Source organism: Gasterosteus aculeatus, chromosome 2 (genome assembly GCF_964276395.1).
Source record: "Gasterosteus aculeatus chromosome 2, fGasAcu3.hap1.1, whole genome shotgun sequence".
NCBI classification, from domain to species: domain Eukaryota; kingdom Metazoa; phylum Chordata; class Actinopteri; order Perciformes; family Gasterosteidae; genus Gasterosteus; species Gasterosteus aculeatus.
Genome location: NC_135689.1, coordinates 24896664 through 24918242, shown reverse-complemented (window position 1 = coordinate 24918242; position 21579 = coordinate 24896664). Strand labels below are relative to the sequence as shown.

General features: G+C 46.5%; 1 protein-coding gene across 7 annotated transcripts in view; it reads left to right on the top strand.

Annotated features, from left to right (window-relative positions):
* Positions 1–21579, top strand: part of plch2a (phospholipase C, eta 2a) — a 123593-nt gene that overhangs the window by 75145 nt on the left and 26869 nt on the right. For 4 of the 7 annotated variants that reach the window (XM_078087691.1, XM_078087690.1, XM_078087694.1 and 1 more), the window contains 4 exons: positions 14389–14535; positions 17028–17273; positions 17430–17557; positions 20814–20984. In XM_078087691.1, the coding sequence (XP_077943817.1) occupies positions 14389–14535; positions 17028–17273; positions 17430–17557; positions 20814–20984 (692 nt within the window). Of the gene's footprint in view, positions 1–4145; positions 4426–7961; positions 9153–14388; positions 14536–17027; positions 17274–17429; positions 17558–20813; positions 20985–21579 lie in introns of those variants that run through there. The other 3 variants (XR_013452467.1, XM_078087689.1, XM_078087692.1) reach the window with 2 other exon arrangements.

Here is a 21579-nt window from a genome sequence, read left to right as displayed (position 1 = left end):
CGATGAAGGTATTACCCAATACGGGGCCGAATAGGATGCTGCATTGACGACAGCTCGGAAAATACGGGACAAACCCCGTTCTGTATTGATTCAATCCCCCATCGGCCTAATGCTAACATTAGGCTATAAAGGACCACCACGGCTACATGACTCCACCACTCCACCACTGAGCTAAAGGAGGAACAATGTTCCATTGAGGACATTTAACATTCAAACCTCTTTTGAAGCTTCTCGGTTCAGGAGAGGGATATGCACTGACCTATTTTATACTGTAGAACGAGTTTTAAAAAACTCGTTCTTATTTTAGACATCCAACCAGAACCTATTGAATTAAAGATGAGGGAAGCAGAAGTTTCTTTTCCTGGTGTTAGGATTCATTTCTGCAGCAAATGAAGGGTCTCAAACGTGCATTCTCCATGTATGAGAAAATGACCAATTCTCCACTTGCTCGATACAGTCAATGTTCGCCATGCAATGTGCCTGTGATGTGTAAGTCCACCACAGCCCCTGCACAACAGCTGCAGGGGTAAACAGCTCTTCCTAAACCTATTCCCTGGTGCAGTGGAGTGCTGTCTGACATGGAGCTTCAGAATCACTGGGGTCTCCAGGTCACGGCATATGATTGACACCGTTCGCTAAGCAACTGAGACATTCTGTGGAACACATGCATTGGATGTGTTTCTCTACACGCGTATTCAGGTTCTCAGCCAGTTGGCATGGCAATAGCTACTTCTTCTACTATTGGATGGATTGCCACACATTTCCCCGCAGAGGATAAAACCAGCTAGCTTGGATACTTCCTGACTATTGTTTTGTGTAATATCATTACATACCGACACCTTGTTTTATGACCAAACACTTTACAAACGAATGACTTTCCCATCAGCCTTTAGCTGTGCTCAGCACATTAGCTCACCACTGTGCCTCAGAGAATCACCAAAGGAGCTCAAGTGTGTTCAGATGGAAATGTTTGACTTTTTAAAGCATTTCCACTGACCTGCAAACCTCATCGAAAGGTTCATTAAATGTTGGATTTTACAGAGAGGCTGTCCATGAAAGCTCTACACGCATAATACGCCCTTGTAATGCTCCACAGACTGAGCAGGTCTGGACTAATGTTCTGTGGCCATGCAGAGGTTCATGTAATACTCCGCTCCTGCATTTATAGCTGCCGAGAGGGAATTCAGAACTCGTACTCCTTCTTCCTTTATCTCTCTCTCTCAAAACAAACTTCTTCTCCCTCCGTCTGTCTCTTTTGCTCTGGGAACTTTTGAGGCTGAGTTTTTATTTTCTGGGCTGGCTTTCACCTTCAATTGGGATCTGAGTATGAGTCGGCTGCGTGGTTCCACGCTCGCACTGATCCCTTGGAGCAACCACCCAGGATGTGGCTGTCGGTCCTCACTGTATCACTGGCTCTTATGAATTTTCATATCTCTCCAAGCGGCTGGTTGTGATGTGGGACATTCCGGTCTACCAGGAGGGTCTGCACTCATTACTTAGTCTGCGGGACGTCCAAATGAGACCGAATGATAGAAAGTAGGTCATGGCCGAGGAATAAAGAGAAGCATGAGGGCCTGAGGGGGACTTCTGAATGTTACAATCCCGTCAACTGCAGGGACCAAAGCATCTTGTCCTCTTCGTAGGAAATTCTTTTATTGCTCATTACTCTCAAAAGCGAAACGTCTGCTTGGCATTTAAACGCAGCTTGTTAGATGTTGAGCATCCTTTCTTTGAGGGGCATTCGGCTCTATTGCTTTAGCCATGGAGGATGGGCTCACTCATTAAAAAGAGATGGAACGTGTATATTTGGGCAGTTTAGGCAGTAAGAAAATGTGCTCCACCAAAAGAATTATGCTAAAACGCCCAAAACTGATGTATTGATCGATTGATTAGCATGCGGACCCTGTCAGAAATAGTTCATTGATTTAATCAAACAAGGGTAATATTTGTTCAACCTTACTTCCTCTTCATATGGGGATTCAATTTGAATTGTCTTGTGGACAAACCCACCTACAATTAATACTTAACATGATAGATAAATATACTGATATACAAAATACATATACATCACTTTATGGCCAACTAACATAACAACTTGTATGGCTAAAGGGGTCTTAGGTACTTCAGAACAAGGCCAGCACACCTGCATGATGACAAACTGGGCTCCCAGAATCCCTCAGGGACCCTTTGTCAACAGTAATGAGACCAGGAGGTCAAACAAGAGCGCCCACTTTAATGGTCAAAGGGCCACTTCTCCATAGCGGAGTGCCTGACTGTCCAAGCAGTTATTCTTATCACAAACCGACACAATGTGAGGAGACAGAAAATGTGCCACCTGGGCTTCGGCCCACTTCCCAATCGCCCACTTACACCTAATAGTCATTATACGGTCTTCTCTTCTGTGTGGGATTATGACTGGATTTATTGTCCCGGGGTCCAAAGCGCTCTCCGGGTCACTGGGGAGGTGTGTGATACTGCAATGTTGCCATTTTGCATATTGGAAGATTATAAAAACGGACAACTACCGTGAATGCAGCCCTGCAGTCGACGATTTGGAGGACAAATCTGTGCGGCCCAGCATGTCCCTTCATGTCCCAGCATGTCCCTTCATGTCCCTTCATGTCCCATTATGCATTTCTGGCAGATGAAGATTTTATTTTATTCAGGATGGAGGTGAGCCGGCAGCTGGGGAAGTAAGAGTTCACTTACTGGAGTACTACAGTACTGGAATTCTATAGAATATCTAATAAAATAAATGTTATATTCTAAAACATAATAACACATTTTAATTAAAAAAATAGCTTAAGTTATGTAACGTTGGTAACCTATGTTGTGTTTTAAATACATACAACGTGAAGACAAACTGCTCTTAGAGGAAGAACAATGCGTGGTAACATTCAGCTACGGTACGTTGGACATATTCTGTAATATCTTAAGGTCACACTTAAATGACAGTTCTGAGCAGACAGGTTGATTGTGTTTGGTGATAGTTGTTTCTTTTGTTCTTTTACTGTATTTATTGATTTCCTCTGCCTTAACATTGCAATACTACTTTTAGCTAAAAGTTAAGGGCTTTATTTGAATTTTATTTCAAATGAACCGGGAAAATATTTTTTTCTCTTAAAGCCATAAATACCTCACGCTCCAGAGGTGAAGCATATCTTCCTAAATGTAATGAAATAAGAAGAAGATTTTAAGAATGGTTATAAGGATTGCGCTGCACAGTGAAGCAGGTTGCTAGGCAACCACAGTGGCGGAGGAAAAGCTGGTGTCCCCCATAGGCCACACTGTCTCCATGTCAGAGACGGCTCGGTGGAGGACCCGGCCCGAGGTCTACCCTGAAGGCTGCAGCCCACCAGATGAGACACAGCTCGTATAGCTGAGGCACGTAGCAGCTTTTCACTTTAAACCTTAAACCGTCCACATCCAAAACCAGTGCAAAAAAGAAATCAACACATGTTTTGTGAGGTCATTTCCCAATTTGTTAAGCCAAGGGGAAATAATTTGAAATTAGAGCAGCGAGCAGCGATGGACCTTGCTAGCCCGCGCACGTTGGGGTATTGGCCGGACGGCTTCAAACGCGGGCGACGGGAACGAAAACCTTATCTTTTACATTGTCATGGTCTTAGGTCTTTTCTGACAATATTTGAGAGGCATCCAGGGAGCGTTTAACATTTAACTTCCTGTTGCCAACAGGTGGCGCTATGACTGGGCAGATTAGATCATTTATGGTCCAGTTAAGACCACCGCTCACATAGTTAATATTTTTTCAAGGTCTCAGGATCACACTGCCAAAGTCCTTAGTCCTTATATTAGCGGTTTAAATAAGGTTATAAGCCGTATAAATACAATATCATAAATTCACATAAATAAACGTTTTTGGAAGTGGTGGTATCTGAAATCTTGGCACCAGTCCTGAGACATGAGCACTGTTTGGACATATTACAACTGAGTCTGAGAGAAATATTAAGTATTTCACAATTGCTCTTTGATAAAACGATATTTCCCCTCCAAGGAATGCTGAATGCGTTTGATGTATTACAGCGATCAATACACGCGGGTGAAAGATACACTGCGTTCAGTATTCAAGGGATTCAAAGAGATGACACGGCACAGTCGTTGCATTTCCCACATTCCAACGTGTCCCCGAACGTGGCACAGCTGTGTGCACGTGCGTGAGCTACCTGGTGACGAGGTGCCGGAAGACGTCCCTCGTGTGAGCGCGGTGTCGTGGCGGTAGTGAAGCCGGGATGCCGCTGACGGCTCTGCTCTGGGACGTCACCGACGCGTCGGCCAAAGCGCCCGTTCACGCCACCTGGTCCGCGGCGCTCAACCGGCTCCGGAAGGACAACTTCCCGTGTGAGACGTGCGGGCTAACGCGCCTGCCCCGCCAACGAGGGGGGAAAGACACATCCCGGGGACATGGTGAGTCAGCTGTTCTGTCCTTCCCGTCCTCCTCCGCGGACACCCCGAACTCCGCGAGGGCGTCCTGCACTGTAAGGGTCTGTGTGGGTCGCGAACTCGGTTAAAACAACTCCCCATATAAACACTCACACACACCTCACACACACACCACACACACACACACACCTCACACACACACCTCACACACACCTCAAACACACCTCACACACACACACACACACACACACACCTCACACACAACACACACACACACACCTCACACACACACACACACCACACACACACACACACCTCACACACACACACACACACACACACACACACACCACACACACCTCACACACACCTCAAACACACCTCACACACACACACACACACCTACACACCTCACACACACACACACCACACACACACACACACACACACACACCTCACACCTCACACACACACCTCACACACACCTCACACACACACACCTCACACACACACACACACACCTCACACACACACACACACACACCACACACACACACACACACACACACACACACACCACACACACACACATGCCACACTCACACCACACACACATACCGCACTCACACACGCCCACATACATACCACACAAACAACACACACACATACACCACACACACACACACACCACACACACCACACACACACCTCACACACACACACACACACACACCACACACACACACCTACACACCTCACACCTCACACACACACACACACACACACACACACCACACACACACACACACACACCACACACACATACCGTACTCACACACGCCCACATACATACCACACAAACAACACACACACATACACCACACACACACACACACCACACACACCACACACACACCTCACACACACACACACACACACACCACACACACACACCTACACACCTCACACCTCACACACACACACACACACACACACACACACCACACACACACACACACACACACACCACACACACATACCGTACTCACACACGCCCACATACATACCACACAAACAACACACACACATACACCACACACACACCATGCATACATACCACACATACACATACCACACAAACCACACACACTACACATTCCACACATACAATACACACCACACACACCACACACACACACACACACACATACATACCACACACACAGCACACACACACACACACACACATACATACCACACACACAGCACACACAGACACCACACATACCGCATACCACACAGACGTTACACAAACCACACACATGCCACACAGATGCCACACACAAACACACACGCCACACAAACCACACACATACATGCCACACATACGTGCCACACACACATCAGACACACGCCACACAAACCACACACACATGCCACACAGATGCCACACACACACACGCCACACAAACCACACACATACATGCAACACTCACCACACGCCACACAAACCACACACACACATGCCACACAAACCACACACATACATGCCACACACACCACACACATACACACCACACACATACATGCCACACACACCACACACATACACACCACACACATACATGCCACACACGCCATACACGCCACACACATACATGCCACACACACCACACACATACACACCACACACATACATGCAACACACACCATACATACATGCCATACATGCAACACACACCACACATACATGCCACACACGCCACACACACACACACACCAGACACATGCCACACATGCCACACAGATGCCACACACACGCCACACAAACCACACACATACATGCCACACACACCACACACATACATGCCACACACATACGTGCCACACACACGCCACACAAACCACACACATACACACCACACACATACATGCAACACACACCATACATGCAACACACACAACACATACACACCAGACACATGCCACACACACGCCACACAAACCACACACATACATGCCACACACACCACACACACACACACACCACACAGACACGCCACACAAACCACACACATACCACACACACATACATGCCACACACACCACACACATACACACCACACACATACATGCCACACACACCACACACATACACACCACACACATACATGCCACACACGCCATACACGCCACACACATACATGCCACACACACCACACACATACACACCACACACATACATGCAACACACACCATACATACATGCCATACATGCAACACACACCACACATACATGCCACACACGCCACACACACACACACACCAGACACATGCCACACATGCCACACAGATGCCACACACACGCCACACAAACCACACACATACATGCCACACACACCACACACATACATGCCACACACATACGTGCCACACACACGCCACACAAACCACACACATACACACCACACACATACATGCAACACACACCATACATGCAACACACACAACACATACACACCAGACACATGCCACACACACGCCACACAAACCACACACATACATGCCACACACACCACACACACACACACACCACACAGACACGCCACACAAACCACACACATACCACACACACGGCACATACCACATGCATACCACACACATACGGCACATACCGCACACATACCACATACATACCACACATACATATGGCACATAACACATACCGCACACATACCACATGCATACCACACATACCACATACATACCACGCATACCACACATACCACATACATACCACACATACCACACATACCGCACACATACCACACATACCGCACACATACCACACATACCGCACACATACCACACATACCGCACACATACCACACGCATACCACACATACCACAGTCACAGTGGCTTATTGGGGTAAAGGCAGATCACAGCTGGCTCAGTGTCCAGGGTGAAGAATTAAAGGACCAACATCATCTGTGTTGATTCATTGTATGAAACTAAAGATAAGCTGCCGTATGGACGTCATATTACCACATTTGAATCAAAGTGACTGTGGGAATGAGGCTTTGAACCGTTGTGCTCAAGTACATGTTCTGTTTTTTGTCAAACATGCAGAGCAATGACAATACTACTGTTTTTATAAAAGTCACAAAAAGGAGACTAAAGTATTTTTGTTTTTAAACTTTGCTGTGGTGTTCTGATCAAACATTTGGACACGTCTTACATTGTCTTTTTCCTCAGCATTTTGATTCTTTTACAAATACTATTGTATTTGTCTAAATGTGTCAGCCAACTAGGATTTGCTATAATATACAAATAGAAAAGCTACATTTAAAAAACAAAGTGTACTAAATCATTTATTCAAAGACTTCTCTCGTGATTTATTCCCCCAGTGTCTTCTCCAATACCGCATGATGTACGTTTACTTAGCGTTTGGGTCAATAAAGCAGTGTGATTTCGGGGGGGGGGGGGGGGGGGGGCTACGCTGTCATCGACCTGTCACAGCGTCATGAAAAGTTGATTGTGACGCTTCTCGTTCCAAATGAACAAAACGGCTACAACCGAAAACCAAGATGGCCCCCATACGAGAACCCAGTCCACGAAGCAACGGGGTCACTGTCACTGTGCCACTATGTCCACTTCTCAAACACCCCCCATAGAATATTCCACCACGCCTAGAAGTTCCTTTTGGAACATCAGCAATCAGGAATTCTGCCGTCCCTCTGGCTCTTTGCAATGGACATTTTTACGTTGGCTCATCAGACTGCGTCTTTTTTCCCTCTATCGAAGAGGTGTGTGTGTGTGTGTGTGTGTGTGTGTGTGTGTGTGTGTGTGTGTGTACGGACTGTAAAGTCCAAATTTGTAGTTTGTGATTTTGGGCCATACAAAATAAAATGCCTGGCGTTAGTTAGAGAAAGCGTCTTGTTTTGTCCAGCAGGGTCCCGAGGCCTGATGTTCGAGGGCTTGTGATGGGTGCAGATTTGATGAATCTATTGAAGGTTTATGGAGCACCGTGCTTGTGTGGTGACACACACTCCCCCTCGTGACATCGGATGGACTCTTTAATTGCCCCTGGAGCGCAGAGAAGACGTGTCTCTATTAGGGCTCTATCTCGCCCCCCCAGGAGTCCTTTTTTTCTTTTTCTGGGTCATTGCGTTTCACTCATCACACGGAGTAAATCTCCTGGGCCCGGATTACTGCTGGGTAGGGATTTAGGATTTCCGTGTTAGTTACCGTGTGTTGGGCGTCCATGTCTGTTCTGCTTGTCCACCTGGACTTTCATGAGGAGCCAATCCGCTTCCAGCACCGCTGACAAAGAACTACAGTAGTGATGGCACAGCAAGAAGACAAAAGCTCTCCTCGTTTCTGACCTGTTGGGGGGAAAAGCAGGTTTGCAGGGGCAACCGAATCACAAGATTATTGACCAACTGTTGTTCCCGTTCAGGCCCCGGGAGGAATCCTGCCCGTGGCTTTTTCCCTTAACTTCAGGGGGAGTTGTGGGTTTTTTTCATCCAGATTGAACCCAGGCACCTTGCATTTTTCTCAAATGAAATTCAATTTTTGAGCAGAAATTGATAGTCTTTGTCATTCTAAATGGACACACCCAGGAAGAACGGCTTCCTCCCCATGTGTTCCACCGGAGACAAGCCCGGACCCCCGCCCAGGGGGGCTTTCTCCCCTGATGGGGACGGCGTCAAACCGAGGGAGGTGGGCAAGTGGCGCCTCGGCTACGCGGGTAAGCTTTCTCAGAAGGTCGGGTACAGGTCCACTGGCTGTGAGTCAGAGGTGTTAGATGATGATCCCGTTTCATTGTGTCCAGGTGTCACTGAAGCCTCTGCTCTTTATATTAAACCAGTGCTTTTCACTGTTTGTCACATTGGAGGAAGAAAGCTTATCGCTCCAAGCAAATTGTAAATCTTGAATCTTTATTTTAAATAATTTTAAGAAAATAATAACAAAATGAGTGCAGATTTGTATGAGCCATCTCATACAAGTTTGGATCTGGATTCAGCTTTGAGAGGCAAACAGACAGAGGTCTGTGTACTTTTCCCTTTTTGTAATATGGAAAGTTCTCAATATAGATATTAAATAAGTCCGAATATCCCCACGCGGCCCCCCTGTAATAGCACTGAGCCCCACAGAGGTCTCGCATGCTGTAGTACACTGATGCTGTAAGATATCCTACAGGGTTAAATGTGCTTGCCTCTGATTATCACTGTCACCATGTCTCTGGCTTTCATTGACAGAGGCAGTGGTCTGCGCTGTACGTGTCTCGAGAAAGGACATATAAAGCTTCCCGTCTCGGTTCGACCCACAAATATGGTCGGCTGAGCGAATTAACCTTTTCATCATCTAATGTGGTTTAGAAAAACATGACATGTGAATTAATGACAACTTCAATCTAAAGAAGCACCAAAGCTCTTCGAACCATTTTATTAACGTGTCCAATCCAGCCACCACAGGGCACTGCCTTGCTCTTAGGCGTCCCATCAGCACCCAATGAGGACGGGGGGGAACCATTCACTCCCTCAACTATCAGAGTGTCCCTGCTGGTTTAACCTTAGCGTCAGTCTTCATTAGGGCAGCGCTTTAACACCCGCCAAATGGCCATCTGCACTGTGGAGTGACCTGTGTGTGGGGAGGGGGGGCAACATATGGCCTCCAGACAATCCCTCTGGCTTAACCTGGGACCCTGACGGTAGCATGGCAGCAGGTCGTCCCAGGTGACGCCCGCTCATCTCACCTGTGCCACGCTAATGTTCATCGAACCACTGTTCCTGTAAAACGACATCTTGCCACAGAGGTCCAATCAAAAGTCAGTGTTACACAGCACAGAAGACAAGGACGCCCTAACCCCATCAACCTGTCCATTTCTGCAGGTTTGTCTTTAATACCTGAGAGCAGTCATGTTTGTACTGTGCATTTTAAGTGCTTCCCACTAGAGCTGCAACGATTAGTCGACGTAACCGACGGCCGCGCGTCGTCTATTCTAAAAGGATTCAGAGCTACCGGTCGTTTGTTAGTCGGTATCGCAATGCACTACAGGACGCGCTGGGGACGCTTTGGCTTCCTTTGTCTACCTTCACCAAGATGAACGTGGGAGCCCTGAATAAGTCATCATCAGCATCTGCAGAACAAGGTTGTCACTTCACAACAGCACGAGCGTGCTGGAGCACCACGTCTCCTCATGGGTGAGTTTAGTCAACTAAAGTATCGCTAGCCTTGTTAGCTTATCGTATGGTTTACACTCACGTGGTGGAGAACAGAACGTCTCATTGTGGAGGATGCTCGCTAACTCTGACTTCTCTGCATTTAACAGAACTGAAACAATCCATGAATTATCACAGCAGCTTGTCTTTTTGTTCGTTCTGAATAGTTAACGTTAGCTTCCACTTAGCACTCTTCAAACTAAATCATATCACATCAACACATTTACGAGAAACCCGTACTAAAGCCTACAACCTGATAACGAAAGCTGCCTTTTCTGTTTCTCTTTTAGTACCAAGCAGAGGTTGGTCCTTCAGAGGCCTCTGATGAAGTCTGGACAGAGACTCCTCAACATGCTCGTCACTTGCATAGTGACTTCTTGCTATTCTTGAGTTCAAAACCTTCTCTTTACTTTTAAACACATGCATTTATTATGCTTTCATTTGTATTAACTTGTTACTCAAATACATTTGAAGTTCAAAATCCAACATGTTGAGTCATCATTTTAATTTGCTAGTTAGGGGACTAAAGGCCCGAACTCACGGGGCTCTTCAAGAGAAAGAGAAAGGGAGCAGGAAGTGAATATGTGAGAGATGTTAATGGATGGAAATAAACGGCCACACGTTGTAGCCAAAAGGAATAGTTACCTCTGTTCGCTCCTCTCCCCGCTCCTGCACTGTGGTCCATAATTGTTAGATTAGTCGACAAATTGAAAAAATAGTCAATAGATTGGTCTATTAGGTGCAGCCCTAGTACCCAACCATGAACCATGATCTGTCAGGTCCTGACAAGCGACAGAGCGGGTTATTCTTTTAATCCCTGTAATCAGTCATTACCAATTGGATCACATGCAAAGTGATTCAGCGTGCATTACGTTGTATCGAATGTGTTGAAAGAGCAAAGTGTTCTGGAAAGAAGATAGTTCTATACTAGGGCTGCAACTAACGATTATTTTGATAATCGATTAATCGGTCGATTATTCGATTAATCGAGGAATCTGATTTTTTTTTAAACGGCATTAAAAAGCTTTAATTTCCAACCCTTTATTCTAAAACAGAACCTCAAATTCATCAGAACTAGTTCTCTAGTTCTCTATACTACACTCACAAACACACCATGTTCACTTGAAGCATATTCATTCAATTATTACCATCATTGTAGTGCAAGTTAAGTAAATGCATACAGCTAAAAAACAACCAAGTGCTATGAGATGAATTTAAAATGACATTTGTAAATAAATGCATTAGAGGCTTCTTAGTTGATTTAATGGATCACCATGTGTCTCCCTTTACAGGCGTAACCAACTACCGTACAACCCACAGTATATGCGCACGCGCACTGGACTACCGTATATGACAGCATTAAAAAGTACAACACACACAAATATATTTGTCAACAATAACCGATATGGGACAAATCACAAAATATCAGATTGAAAAATGAATCGCGCGACACAACGAATCGATAATGAAATTCGTTGCCAACGCCTTTAATAATCGATTTCGTTGTTGCAGCCCTATTCTATACTTTTGTTTGTCTTACATAGCCGAGCTAACTTCAGACACACAGTCTCCTGGGACTCCTTGTGCTTCAGTGGTGCTGTACTTTTGGAACATTCTGTGAGGGAAATATTGTGCATCAAACTGAATGAATTGGGCTCACAATGGCCGAGTCTGATCCCCCCCATGATGAGGCTTCCTGTGTGCCGCCGTCCATGGAGCCTGAGCGCCGGTTATTGCTCTCGTCCAGGCTTTACGTCTGATGTTGTAACCACGGCAACAAGCGCTGGAGAGTTCTGCCTCTGCGCCTCCTGCTCCACTTTCCCGTCCTCCGTCTCTCTGAGGTGTTGTACGTCTCGGTGCCGCTGTCTTTGTTCTCATTACAATGACATTTTCTGCTCTTTCCCTGCTCACCTTCCTCCATAGCATTTTGTTTATTTGAATTTGAATAGATTTTGGCCTAATAATAAGCACTTTAGAGCTTATGGGTGTTTTTAGTGTTAGTAGCACTGAAGAAGTCATGCTAGTTGGAACCATTGTGTCTGTATTGACCCAATGATATCGGGCCGTCCCCAGTTTGGACGACAAACACCAGGGGGCGCTGTTGTTGGCCCCTTAATGGGACATGTAGTGCAGAACAGACGATTGTTCTTTCCAAGTGAGAGAGGGGAGATCCTGCACGTTTGTTTCCTCAAGATTTGTTTAAAGGGCTTCAGCCACAAGACAAGTAGAAGCCAGGGAGGCGGTGCCCAGTGCAGAGGGCGAGCTCACCCACGTACAGCCGACCAGTAGCCTAGTTTACGTCTGGGAACAAGGAAATGTCCGGGTAAAAGAGGACGTCTGCTTGCCTTGTGTTGCACTCGCTTGATGTTTGACTGCGTTAGGGACATTTTGGATTTGCTAGTTTAGCCGCTAGAAGAAAAGAAGAAAACGGGTCGACGCACGCAAGGAGGTGTGAAGGGACACGCAAGGGACACGCAAGGGGCTCTTGCGTGTGCATTTCCTTGCGTCGCTCTGAAAACGCAGAAGCATAAACTAAATGCGTGACGTGTGAGCGCCCTGAATGTGTGTCGAGGCTAAGGCACGTTTTTATTTACTCTGCTCTTTTAGACCATTCATTTTTCATGAATTTAGTGGGATCCTCCTCTGACGTTCTCACTAAGGTTTCTTCCCTTTTTTCCCTGTTTGGGGAGTGTTTCCTGTGCCGATGGTGGGTTTCGGGACAGAGGATGTTGTATGTGTACAGACTGTAAAGACCTCTGAGGCAAATTTGTAATTTGACATTACTCACAGTAGTAAGCAACAATTTACAAGACTTAGATTGTGTGTCGTAAAACTCTGCATCCTTAACAGAAGTTCAGGTGCTCGGCTGTGGCCAATGGGCTGCACAATGTCAAAGCTTAGAAGCAATGAACTTGTTCGGCCAAACCGCTCTTTGACGCCGCTCCACCTTTGGTCCCAGCAGTAAATCCACCAAATGTATAAAAGGCTTTTGAGTTACTCAAAATACACTCACTCGGAGAGAGTTATTGCTGCGTTTGCAAATAGCACCTTTAATTCAGACTTTACTGTAAACCCTCGCGCCGCGTGCTGACCGTCCTCTGTGTGCTCAGTTGGCCTCATTTCCTGTTGCGTGAAGATAGGATGCCCCCCCCACACACACAAACATTTGATCATTGATATTTGGCCCACATGGGGTATGACCACTGCCGAGGGGCATGTGTCTGTCCTCACCATTAGCTTCCTGTGCAGGATCTGTCAAATTCTGCCCCCAAAGTGCCATCATTTAGGAGGTTGGACAAGTCTCTTTATAGAAATCATACTCATTGGTGCTGGTTGGTATATTCCATGAAGTGGAGGCCCCGGTAGAGCTGCTTGGATGTCAAACGATGGGCTGGTTTTATTGGTTTCCACTCTACCTGTCGTGTCGGCGCCCGCTGTGTGAAGATGGGATCCTGATTAAAGGCTTTGGGAGAAGAAGTGGCCTCTGGCTGTCGTTGATCTTCTCTCCCTTGCTCCTACGGGACCAGCAAGGGCCCGGTCAGCGGTGACAGGCGATTGCCGTGTGTTCATGTGAGCGTATGAGTAAATAAGCATGAGAGTTTGTAGAACTCTGCATATACACTCAGACGCTCAATCCCTTCATTTGAACATGTCGTGTGTGCACTTTCATACTGTTTTCAGTATCACTGCTCACTCACACTGGTGTTCCCCTTCTGACCACTTTCCAACGCTGTGTCTTTCTCTCCTTCCGTCTGCCCCCAGTGGAGAAATGTATGAGCTCCATGCAGATGGGGACCCAGATGGTGAAGCTCCGCGGCGGCTCCAAGGGACTGGTGCGCTTCTTCTTCCTGGACCAACACAAGTCGTGCATCCGCTGGAGGCCGTCACGCAAGAACGAGAAGGCCAAGAGTGAGTGTCTCCTTCTGTCCTCTCAGCAGATCCAGTGCTGATCAATGTCTTCACAGATCAACAGAATCTGCCTTTTTATACAAATGAAATGTTGACTTACTAATTGCCTGCTCGTTTCCCTCCTCTCTGTCGACGTGGCTGGTAGCGTCTTCTGGTCTCACGTGGCAAACAGCTGATCTAGTGAATCGACTGCCTTAATGATTCTACTGCTAGTCACAGCTAAATAGTTGTACAACTGCCTACGCATTGGAGAACTACGATGAGTATGGTTGTTGAGTGTTGGTGTGTTTATGCACACGCGTAAATCAAACATCCACGAGCAAGAGTCTCTCTCGTGAGATGTTTGCTCGCTCGCCGAACGTGAACTTCCTAGTCTCTGCTCACGCTCAAGGGGGCGGAGCCAGCCACCATGGTCTCTACATCTGATTGGTTACAAACCCGTCTTCGGATTGGCTGGAGTGACGCATTCACACAGCTATAGAAGCCCATTTCCACACTACAGAAAGGGGACAGATATTCTGAGATGAAACGTTGTGGAAACACAAAGGACTCCTCTGTGTGACCGTAGTGGAGCGTAGATGACGACCAGCTACAATCATTACCGGCGTCCAGCTCGCAGACCGCTCCATCCTGGTAAAGTGAAGTCTGAATCTGTGAATGTCCACTTCACCGAACTATGAAGGAGCCTGCACATGTATCATAATTTAGATTTTCCAAAAATCCCGTTCAACGAGGAGCAAATATCTCGCGCGAGACAGCCTTTTGCTCGTGAAGGTTTGATTTACGCGCCCGCACAAACCTGATTTGCGCTCTGGAATTTGCCGCCATAGATGAGTGGTCTTCAGCCGTGTGCAGTGAACACAAGCAAGCGCTGCTTTAGGATAAAGGGAGCAGCTGGGGGGTCTCTTTGGGACTTAAAGGCTCAGTTTCCTGTTGCTCTCCCTCCTCTGTAGCCCTGCTTTTAATAAGCTTCTTAAGTCAACTTAATTATTCATCAGCTTCAATCTGCACAAACAGTGTCCTACACACACTTGCCGGCTAAATGAAAATGACAAGGGGGGCTTGGGGGTTGCTTTCTGAAAACGGTCTGAATCTTAAACCTTTTACGCTTGGTTAGTTCTGAGAAAGGCCCTTGTTTTTGTGTTTAAGCGGCTTCCCCACAGGCCTCACAGCATCTTAACATCCCAGCAGGAGAGGTGCACCACCACCTCTGCTCTCACTCATGCTGGTTGGTTTGTCCTTTCTGCCCCCAAAACACACCCAACACAGTCTGAGCAGAATAACCAGCCAACTACACACACTTCTGTCAGATGAGTTAGAATGGAGTTAGTTCATCGTAATGTTGATTTAGTTACTGATAAATTACAAAAAGAATTAGTCTTTTATTAAAACTTCAGCCAGTAGGTCAGGATCCACCGGTGTTTGGGTTTTGAATTGAAGTTAAACAGGGGATATGTTATTAAATGAATGGATGGATAACTTTCAGACCCAGGAAAGACTGGAGCGAGCCGTTCGCTCATTGCATTGCTGGAACTATAAAAAAAGAGCCAGCAAGCGGCAGAAAGCGCTGCAGTAAGCTCAGTGTCTTCTATTCCAGCTCATCCAGTATTCAGTAGTAGTAGTAGGTGGGGGTTATCTTTATCCACCATATACCTGCTACACATTCCTGCATATTTCATGACAGTTGCTATCTGTGTGCTCCATCTTAGCTGCAGGCACAGCTCAGCAGCTGTCGTGTCGAGGACATTTTGGACATTGTATATTTACACATACAAGTGAAGCACAGGTCCTTTACTTTACAGCCCGAATAAATAAGTGTGAATAATGACCCAGAGAGCACAACATGGATGCCAGTTGTGGTTGCATCCTCTGGACTTTTCATGGAATTTCCGAAAAAGGCACGGGGGGCAGAACAAGAAGCAGAAGCGACTCCTGTGCGCTCTGCCGTCATGGGGGGAAACTAATGACTGGCCGGGGGCCGTGTCGTCACGTAAAATGTCATTACCATCTCATAAATGTTGCGTTAATAAGCAGAGCTCTGATGCTTGTGGAGTATTTTGAATCCAGCATATCATTATTACCAGCATTAAACTATCCCCACAACAATTCATTAATCGCACCCAGAGGGGAGGGTTACCAATAGAAGCAATGACGTCTTGCCACATTGTGTGTGTGTGAGTGTTTAAACATGTTTTATTCATCAGCTTCTGACAGTCCACAAGGCCTGGAGGGACACTTCCTCTTTGGAGACATTTGATCAAGAGAAAGCCACAACACCACGTTAATCCCAACCACAAGGCCTCACAAAGCACACAAGTAGTGGCAGCCAAGCTGTACGTTCTAATGGCTCCATTACTGGAGGGAACAGTGCATCATCTCTTCCAAACCCTTTGTATGGTTGTATGTGAGGAGTAACGACTGACTGGAAGCCTGGGATCTGTAGTGTGGGGGTGACAGAATACCATTCTACTGTTGACTTGTTCCTCTGACAGTCTTGGTGGACGCCGTGCGGGAGGTGCGCGAGGGGAAGCAGTCCGAGATCTTCCAGCGCTACGCAGATGGCTGCTTCGACCCCAACTGTTGCTTCAGCCTGTACTACGGAGAGCACATGGAGTCCCTGGACCTGGTGTCCGGCACCGGAGAGGAGGCGCGGACCTGGATCACGGGCCTCAAGTATCTGATGGCGGGCATCAGTGACGAGGACAGCCTGGCCAAGAGGCAGCGCACCAGAGACCAATATCCTTCAGTCCTACAGCTGCTTTGACAATGATTTAAGGTTCCACCGTCCTGCAAAGAAACCTGTGTGATGCACATTACACAGGGCTTTCATTTGAAAGGGTTTATCTGTCCTCAATGTTCACCATGCCTTTCCTTAACCCTGCGTGTCCTCACATGGCTGAAGCAGACCTTCACCGAGGCCGATAAGAACGGCGACGGCAGCTTGAGCATCGGCGAGGTGCTGCAACTCCTGCACAAGCTCAACGTCAACCTGCCCCGACAGAAGGTCAAACAGATGTTCAAGGTATGCGAGAAGGGGCAGGGCCACTTCCAGAGTGGTCCTGTTAGTTTCGTCACTTCATCCTGTAGTCCAGGGAGAGAAGTTACACTGAAGATAAATCTACTGATCCGCTGTAACTGGTTCCAATGCGCCTGTACAGCTAATGTTTACCTTCAGCTGATGAAATTGGAAGTGTCTTGGGACATTTTGTTGCTACCTTACAATGTGGAGCAGGTTATAATGTCTTGTGACACAGACGGACCTTGTTGCTGCAATCAGCAGCTTAGGAAGTATCGATCTTATGGTCTTATTGACTAACGTCTGGAGGAAGACTCCAGGGAAACATTGCTTTAAAGGTCATGCTAGGTGGAATGGCAGCTGGCGACATTTGTCAGCAATGAAATAGGTCAAACTGGAGACGTTAAGTCTGCAGCTCTCGAGGTTAAACCAACACTTTCTGCTACCCACAACCCAGTTATCCGAACAGAGACATGGCTCTTTTAGTGAGTTTAAATAGTCATACATCATAATCCTGTTGAACTATCACACAGAATGATAGTGGCAACTCGACTTGCTTGAAACTGTTGTTGTTGGTTTTTCATCTGCAAAAGTTTTGATGGTACTTTGTTTAGGTACCACCTCGGTTCGATTTTCAGGTGAAGTTGAGACACTGCTGAAGTCTGAGTAAACGTCTCCACCTCTCTTGAAACCCGAGTTTATGGTCTCAATCGCCAGTTTCAAGTCTCTGCATGATGCTGGTCCATTTAGAGTTTGGGTTCGTCAATTAAATGTCCGTTTTTGGTCCACACACAAATCTTATTCATGTCCCTTCTGGTCCCATGAAACCAAAAGGCCTGAAATTGAGCCTCACCATGACCACGCCCATTTCTGAATACAATTGATGACTCAATTCTGCAGTGGAACAACCAAAATTGTAAAAAAAAAAGTAGAGGTACCAAAAGTAAGTTGAGTCGCTTTAGATGTCTAGAGCAACACAAGTGAATGTATATGAAGTTCTCTTTCCATTTTTCGATGTCTAACATGATAAAGAAATGCTGTAGAAAGTCTCTGGTAATGCAGCAAACGGTAAGTGTGACTTCCTGGCGGTCTGGTGTTCGCAGTAAAGCCAGACTGACAAACGTCTCTCCTCGGCCTCGTTCCACGTGTCGCTTTAACCCTCCTCTGACTGAGCAGCTAGCCGTCGAGTCCAGCAGCATGTTGGTTGTCCCCCTGGGTGGTGCTGAGTAATTCTGGGTAAACGCACCAGGGTCCGATCAGGCCCTTATGATCCTGTGAGCATTCACAACAATCTGTCGCCCAGGTCCTTACCCTGAACCTACTTACAGTGGGGGGGGGTTAAGGTCAGTACATGTATTGTACATTTGCAAAGCTGGACCTGATGACCTACCAGCTGATTGTATGTGATGGTAACAGTGTGTATTTGCGAATGAAGGACGTGATTACTGCGAATGATCTATGCTCGTAACACGTCGTTGCCACGCACATTCGAACATTCAAGAGTTCCTCATGGCTCATTGCGCTGCCTTTGTTTTAGGTTCAGAAACATAATTATAGGAACATGGCGGAAAGATGAGGATCTGAACAAACCGTAGACGGACCGAAAGACAATGGAACACAAGAAATGAAAAGTGGGAAGGCAACATTTGAATACTTGTATACTGTAGTCACACAGCAGCCTTTCTTTTCTTTTCCTATAAACTACAGGAATGCAGGCAACGCCTGTTGTCCTTATCCTTGTAGGATCCAAACAAACTATAATGAAAGCTATTGTCTTGGGAGTGATGTGGTTATCTAGTATTATCTGCTACGCTTTTCTGCCTGAGAAGGTCTAACCTTCTTTCCTGGATTGTGGATGGTCCTACCTCTGCACCAGAAGGCCTCCTTCTCAGTCAGTGATTTGACCTGACAACAACATAGTGGAAAGACTACTCCTCAGCTGTGACTGATGGAGTGATTCCATACAGACGTATTCCAATGACAGGATCTGTGTCTGGGCCAGTTTCCAAAGAGTGACTCCAATGCTGCTGCCTTCTGTGACTAACGACACTTTCCCCCTTTCTGCCACAACGGCTCGAGTGGCTGATGCACTCTGACACTGAAGTTCTCATTCCAAGAAGAACCCCGGGCCAATGTGAACCAGTGTGAACCGCTGGATTCCTTCCTGGAAATGTGCTGATCCGATCTACTAATGTCCACATGCCATCGACCTACATTCAGTTTAATTCATCCATCCCCGACATCAAGCAAACATCAAGAATTCTCGCCCAAACTTTAAAAAAGTAACAAAAAAAAGTTCACCGGTTTTAAGACATTGAGCGGAATCATCCTGGCATTTGTTTAGTTAGATCAGGTCCAGGAAATGGATTACCAGCTCTCCCCCCCCCCCCCCCTTCTCTTACCCTTTGTTTTCATACCAAGCTCTTAATTGTAGGAGTTCCTGCACCATGTCAATCATTTTTGCAGTTTGCCATCTGACTGAAATGATGAATAAGGCTGTGGCATCATATCCATCCGACGTCTCTCCCCGATACGTACTGGGGGGCACTGACCAGCGGCGCTCGCACTCTGCTCGTAGAAACACTACGAGCGCCCTCAGCGTCAGCTAAATGACCTGTAATGTAATCAACATAATGATTGTTACAAAAATTGTGTTTAATTAACTAGTTCTTCATATTTTGTCGGTCCTTGCCAAGAAGGAACGACCGAAGCTGTGTTTGTATTCCGACATATTCCTGCTGTGCGTTGGCCTCCACCAGGTCACTGCAGGATATCTAGGCGCAGCCGGTGGTGGAGTGACTCCAGCATTCACTGTAGGAAACCAGAGTTTGAGTTTCTCTGGGGTGGGATGGATCGGGAGACTGACGGGCAGTGAAGAGCGAGCTGAGCTCTGAACCTCCAGCAAAATGAGTTTCCTGCGTAGCTCAGACATGGAGGTAGAGTAAGGAGTTTGGATATCGTCTGAGGGCCTGGGAACGCCCCCCAAGTCTGGCTCAGCCACCGTGACCCCACCCCGGATAAGTAGAGGAAAATGGAGGGAAAATACTGTATACTTTTGATGGGGAAATGAGAAAAAAATGAGAGGATTTATTGGAAAGTAACAAAAGAACACAGTATTTTCCAACTTTACCACGTTCATGGTGTTCTTTAAGGAGTGAAAGGAACAAAAAGACTTGCCAATCGGTTATAGAATGTGTTGTGTGTTTGGGAATGTTGAGTAGAACCATGACCAGTGAAAGTCTTTGTTGTGCCTGGTGTGTAGGAGGCCGACACCGATGACAACCAGGGGACGTTGGGCTTTGAGGAGTTCTGCGCCTTCTACAAGATGATGTCAACGCGCAGGGATCTGTACCTCCTCATGCTCGCCTACAGCAACCACAAAGACCACCTCGACACGGACGACCTGGCCTGCTTCCTGAAGACTGAGCAAAAGGTACACACGGGTTCCTACTCAGGTTGGCATGGAAAGGTTCCCCCACCGTTCTATCCTTGCTGTACTCTGAATGGCCTAGATGCCTTTCTCCATTTCTCACAATGCAACGGGACGCTTGAGATTTGGGTGTGTGTCACAACAGCAGCTGCTGATGTTTGGAGCCAAATCCAAGCCGAAAAACAAATCAACAGTATTCAAAATGAAAAGTGGACGGAAAGTATTTTTGGGGTTGAATTTAGTTTTGACTCAGTTCTATGATTGTTTAGAGTAAAAACTTCTTTTTTCATTCTTCACTAATATATATTTTGATATTCGCTGTATATTTTTTAATTAATTTTATTTTGTATAGTCCAAAATCGCAAATGACAGATTAGCCACAAAGGGCTTCATAGTCTGTACACATCCCCTTTCAGGTCAGATAGAACCACCACTAGATAGAACCACCGTCAGATAGAACCACCGTCAGATAGAACCACCGTCAGACAGAACCACCATCAGACAGAACCACCGTCAGACAGAACCACCGTCAGATAGAACCTCCATGACATAGAACCACCGTCAGATAGAACCACCATCAGACAGAACCACCATCAGA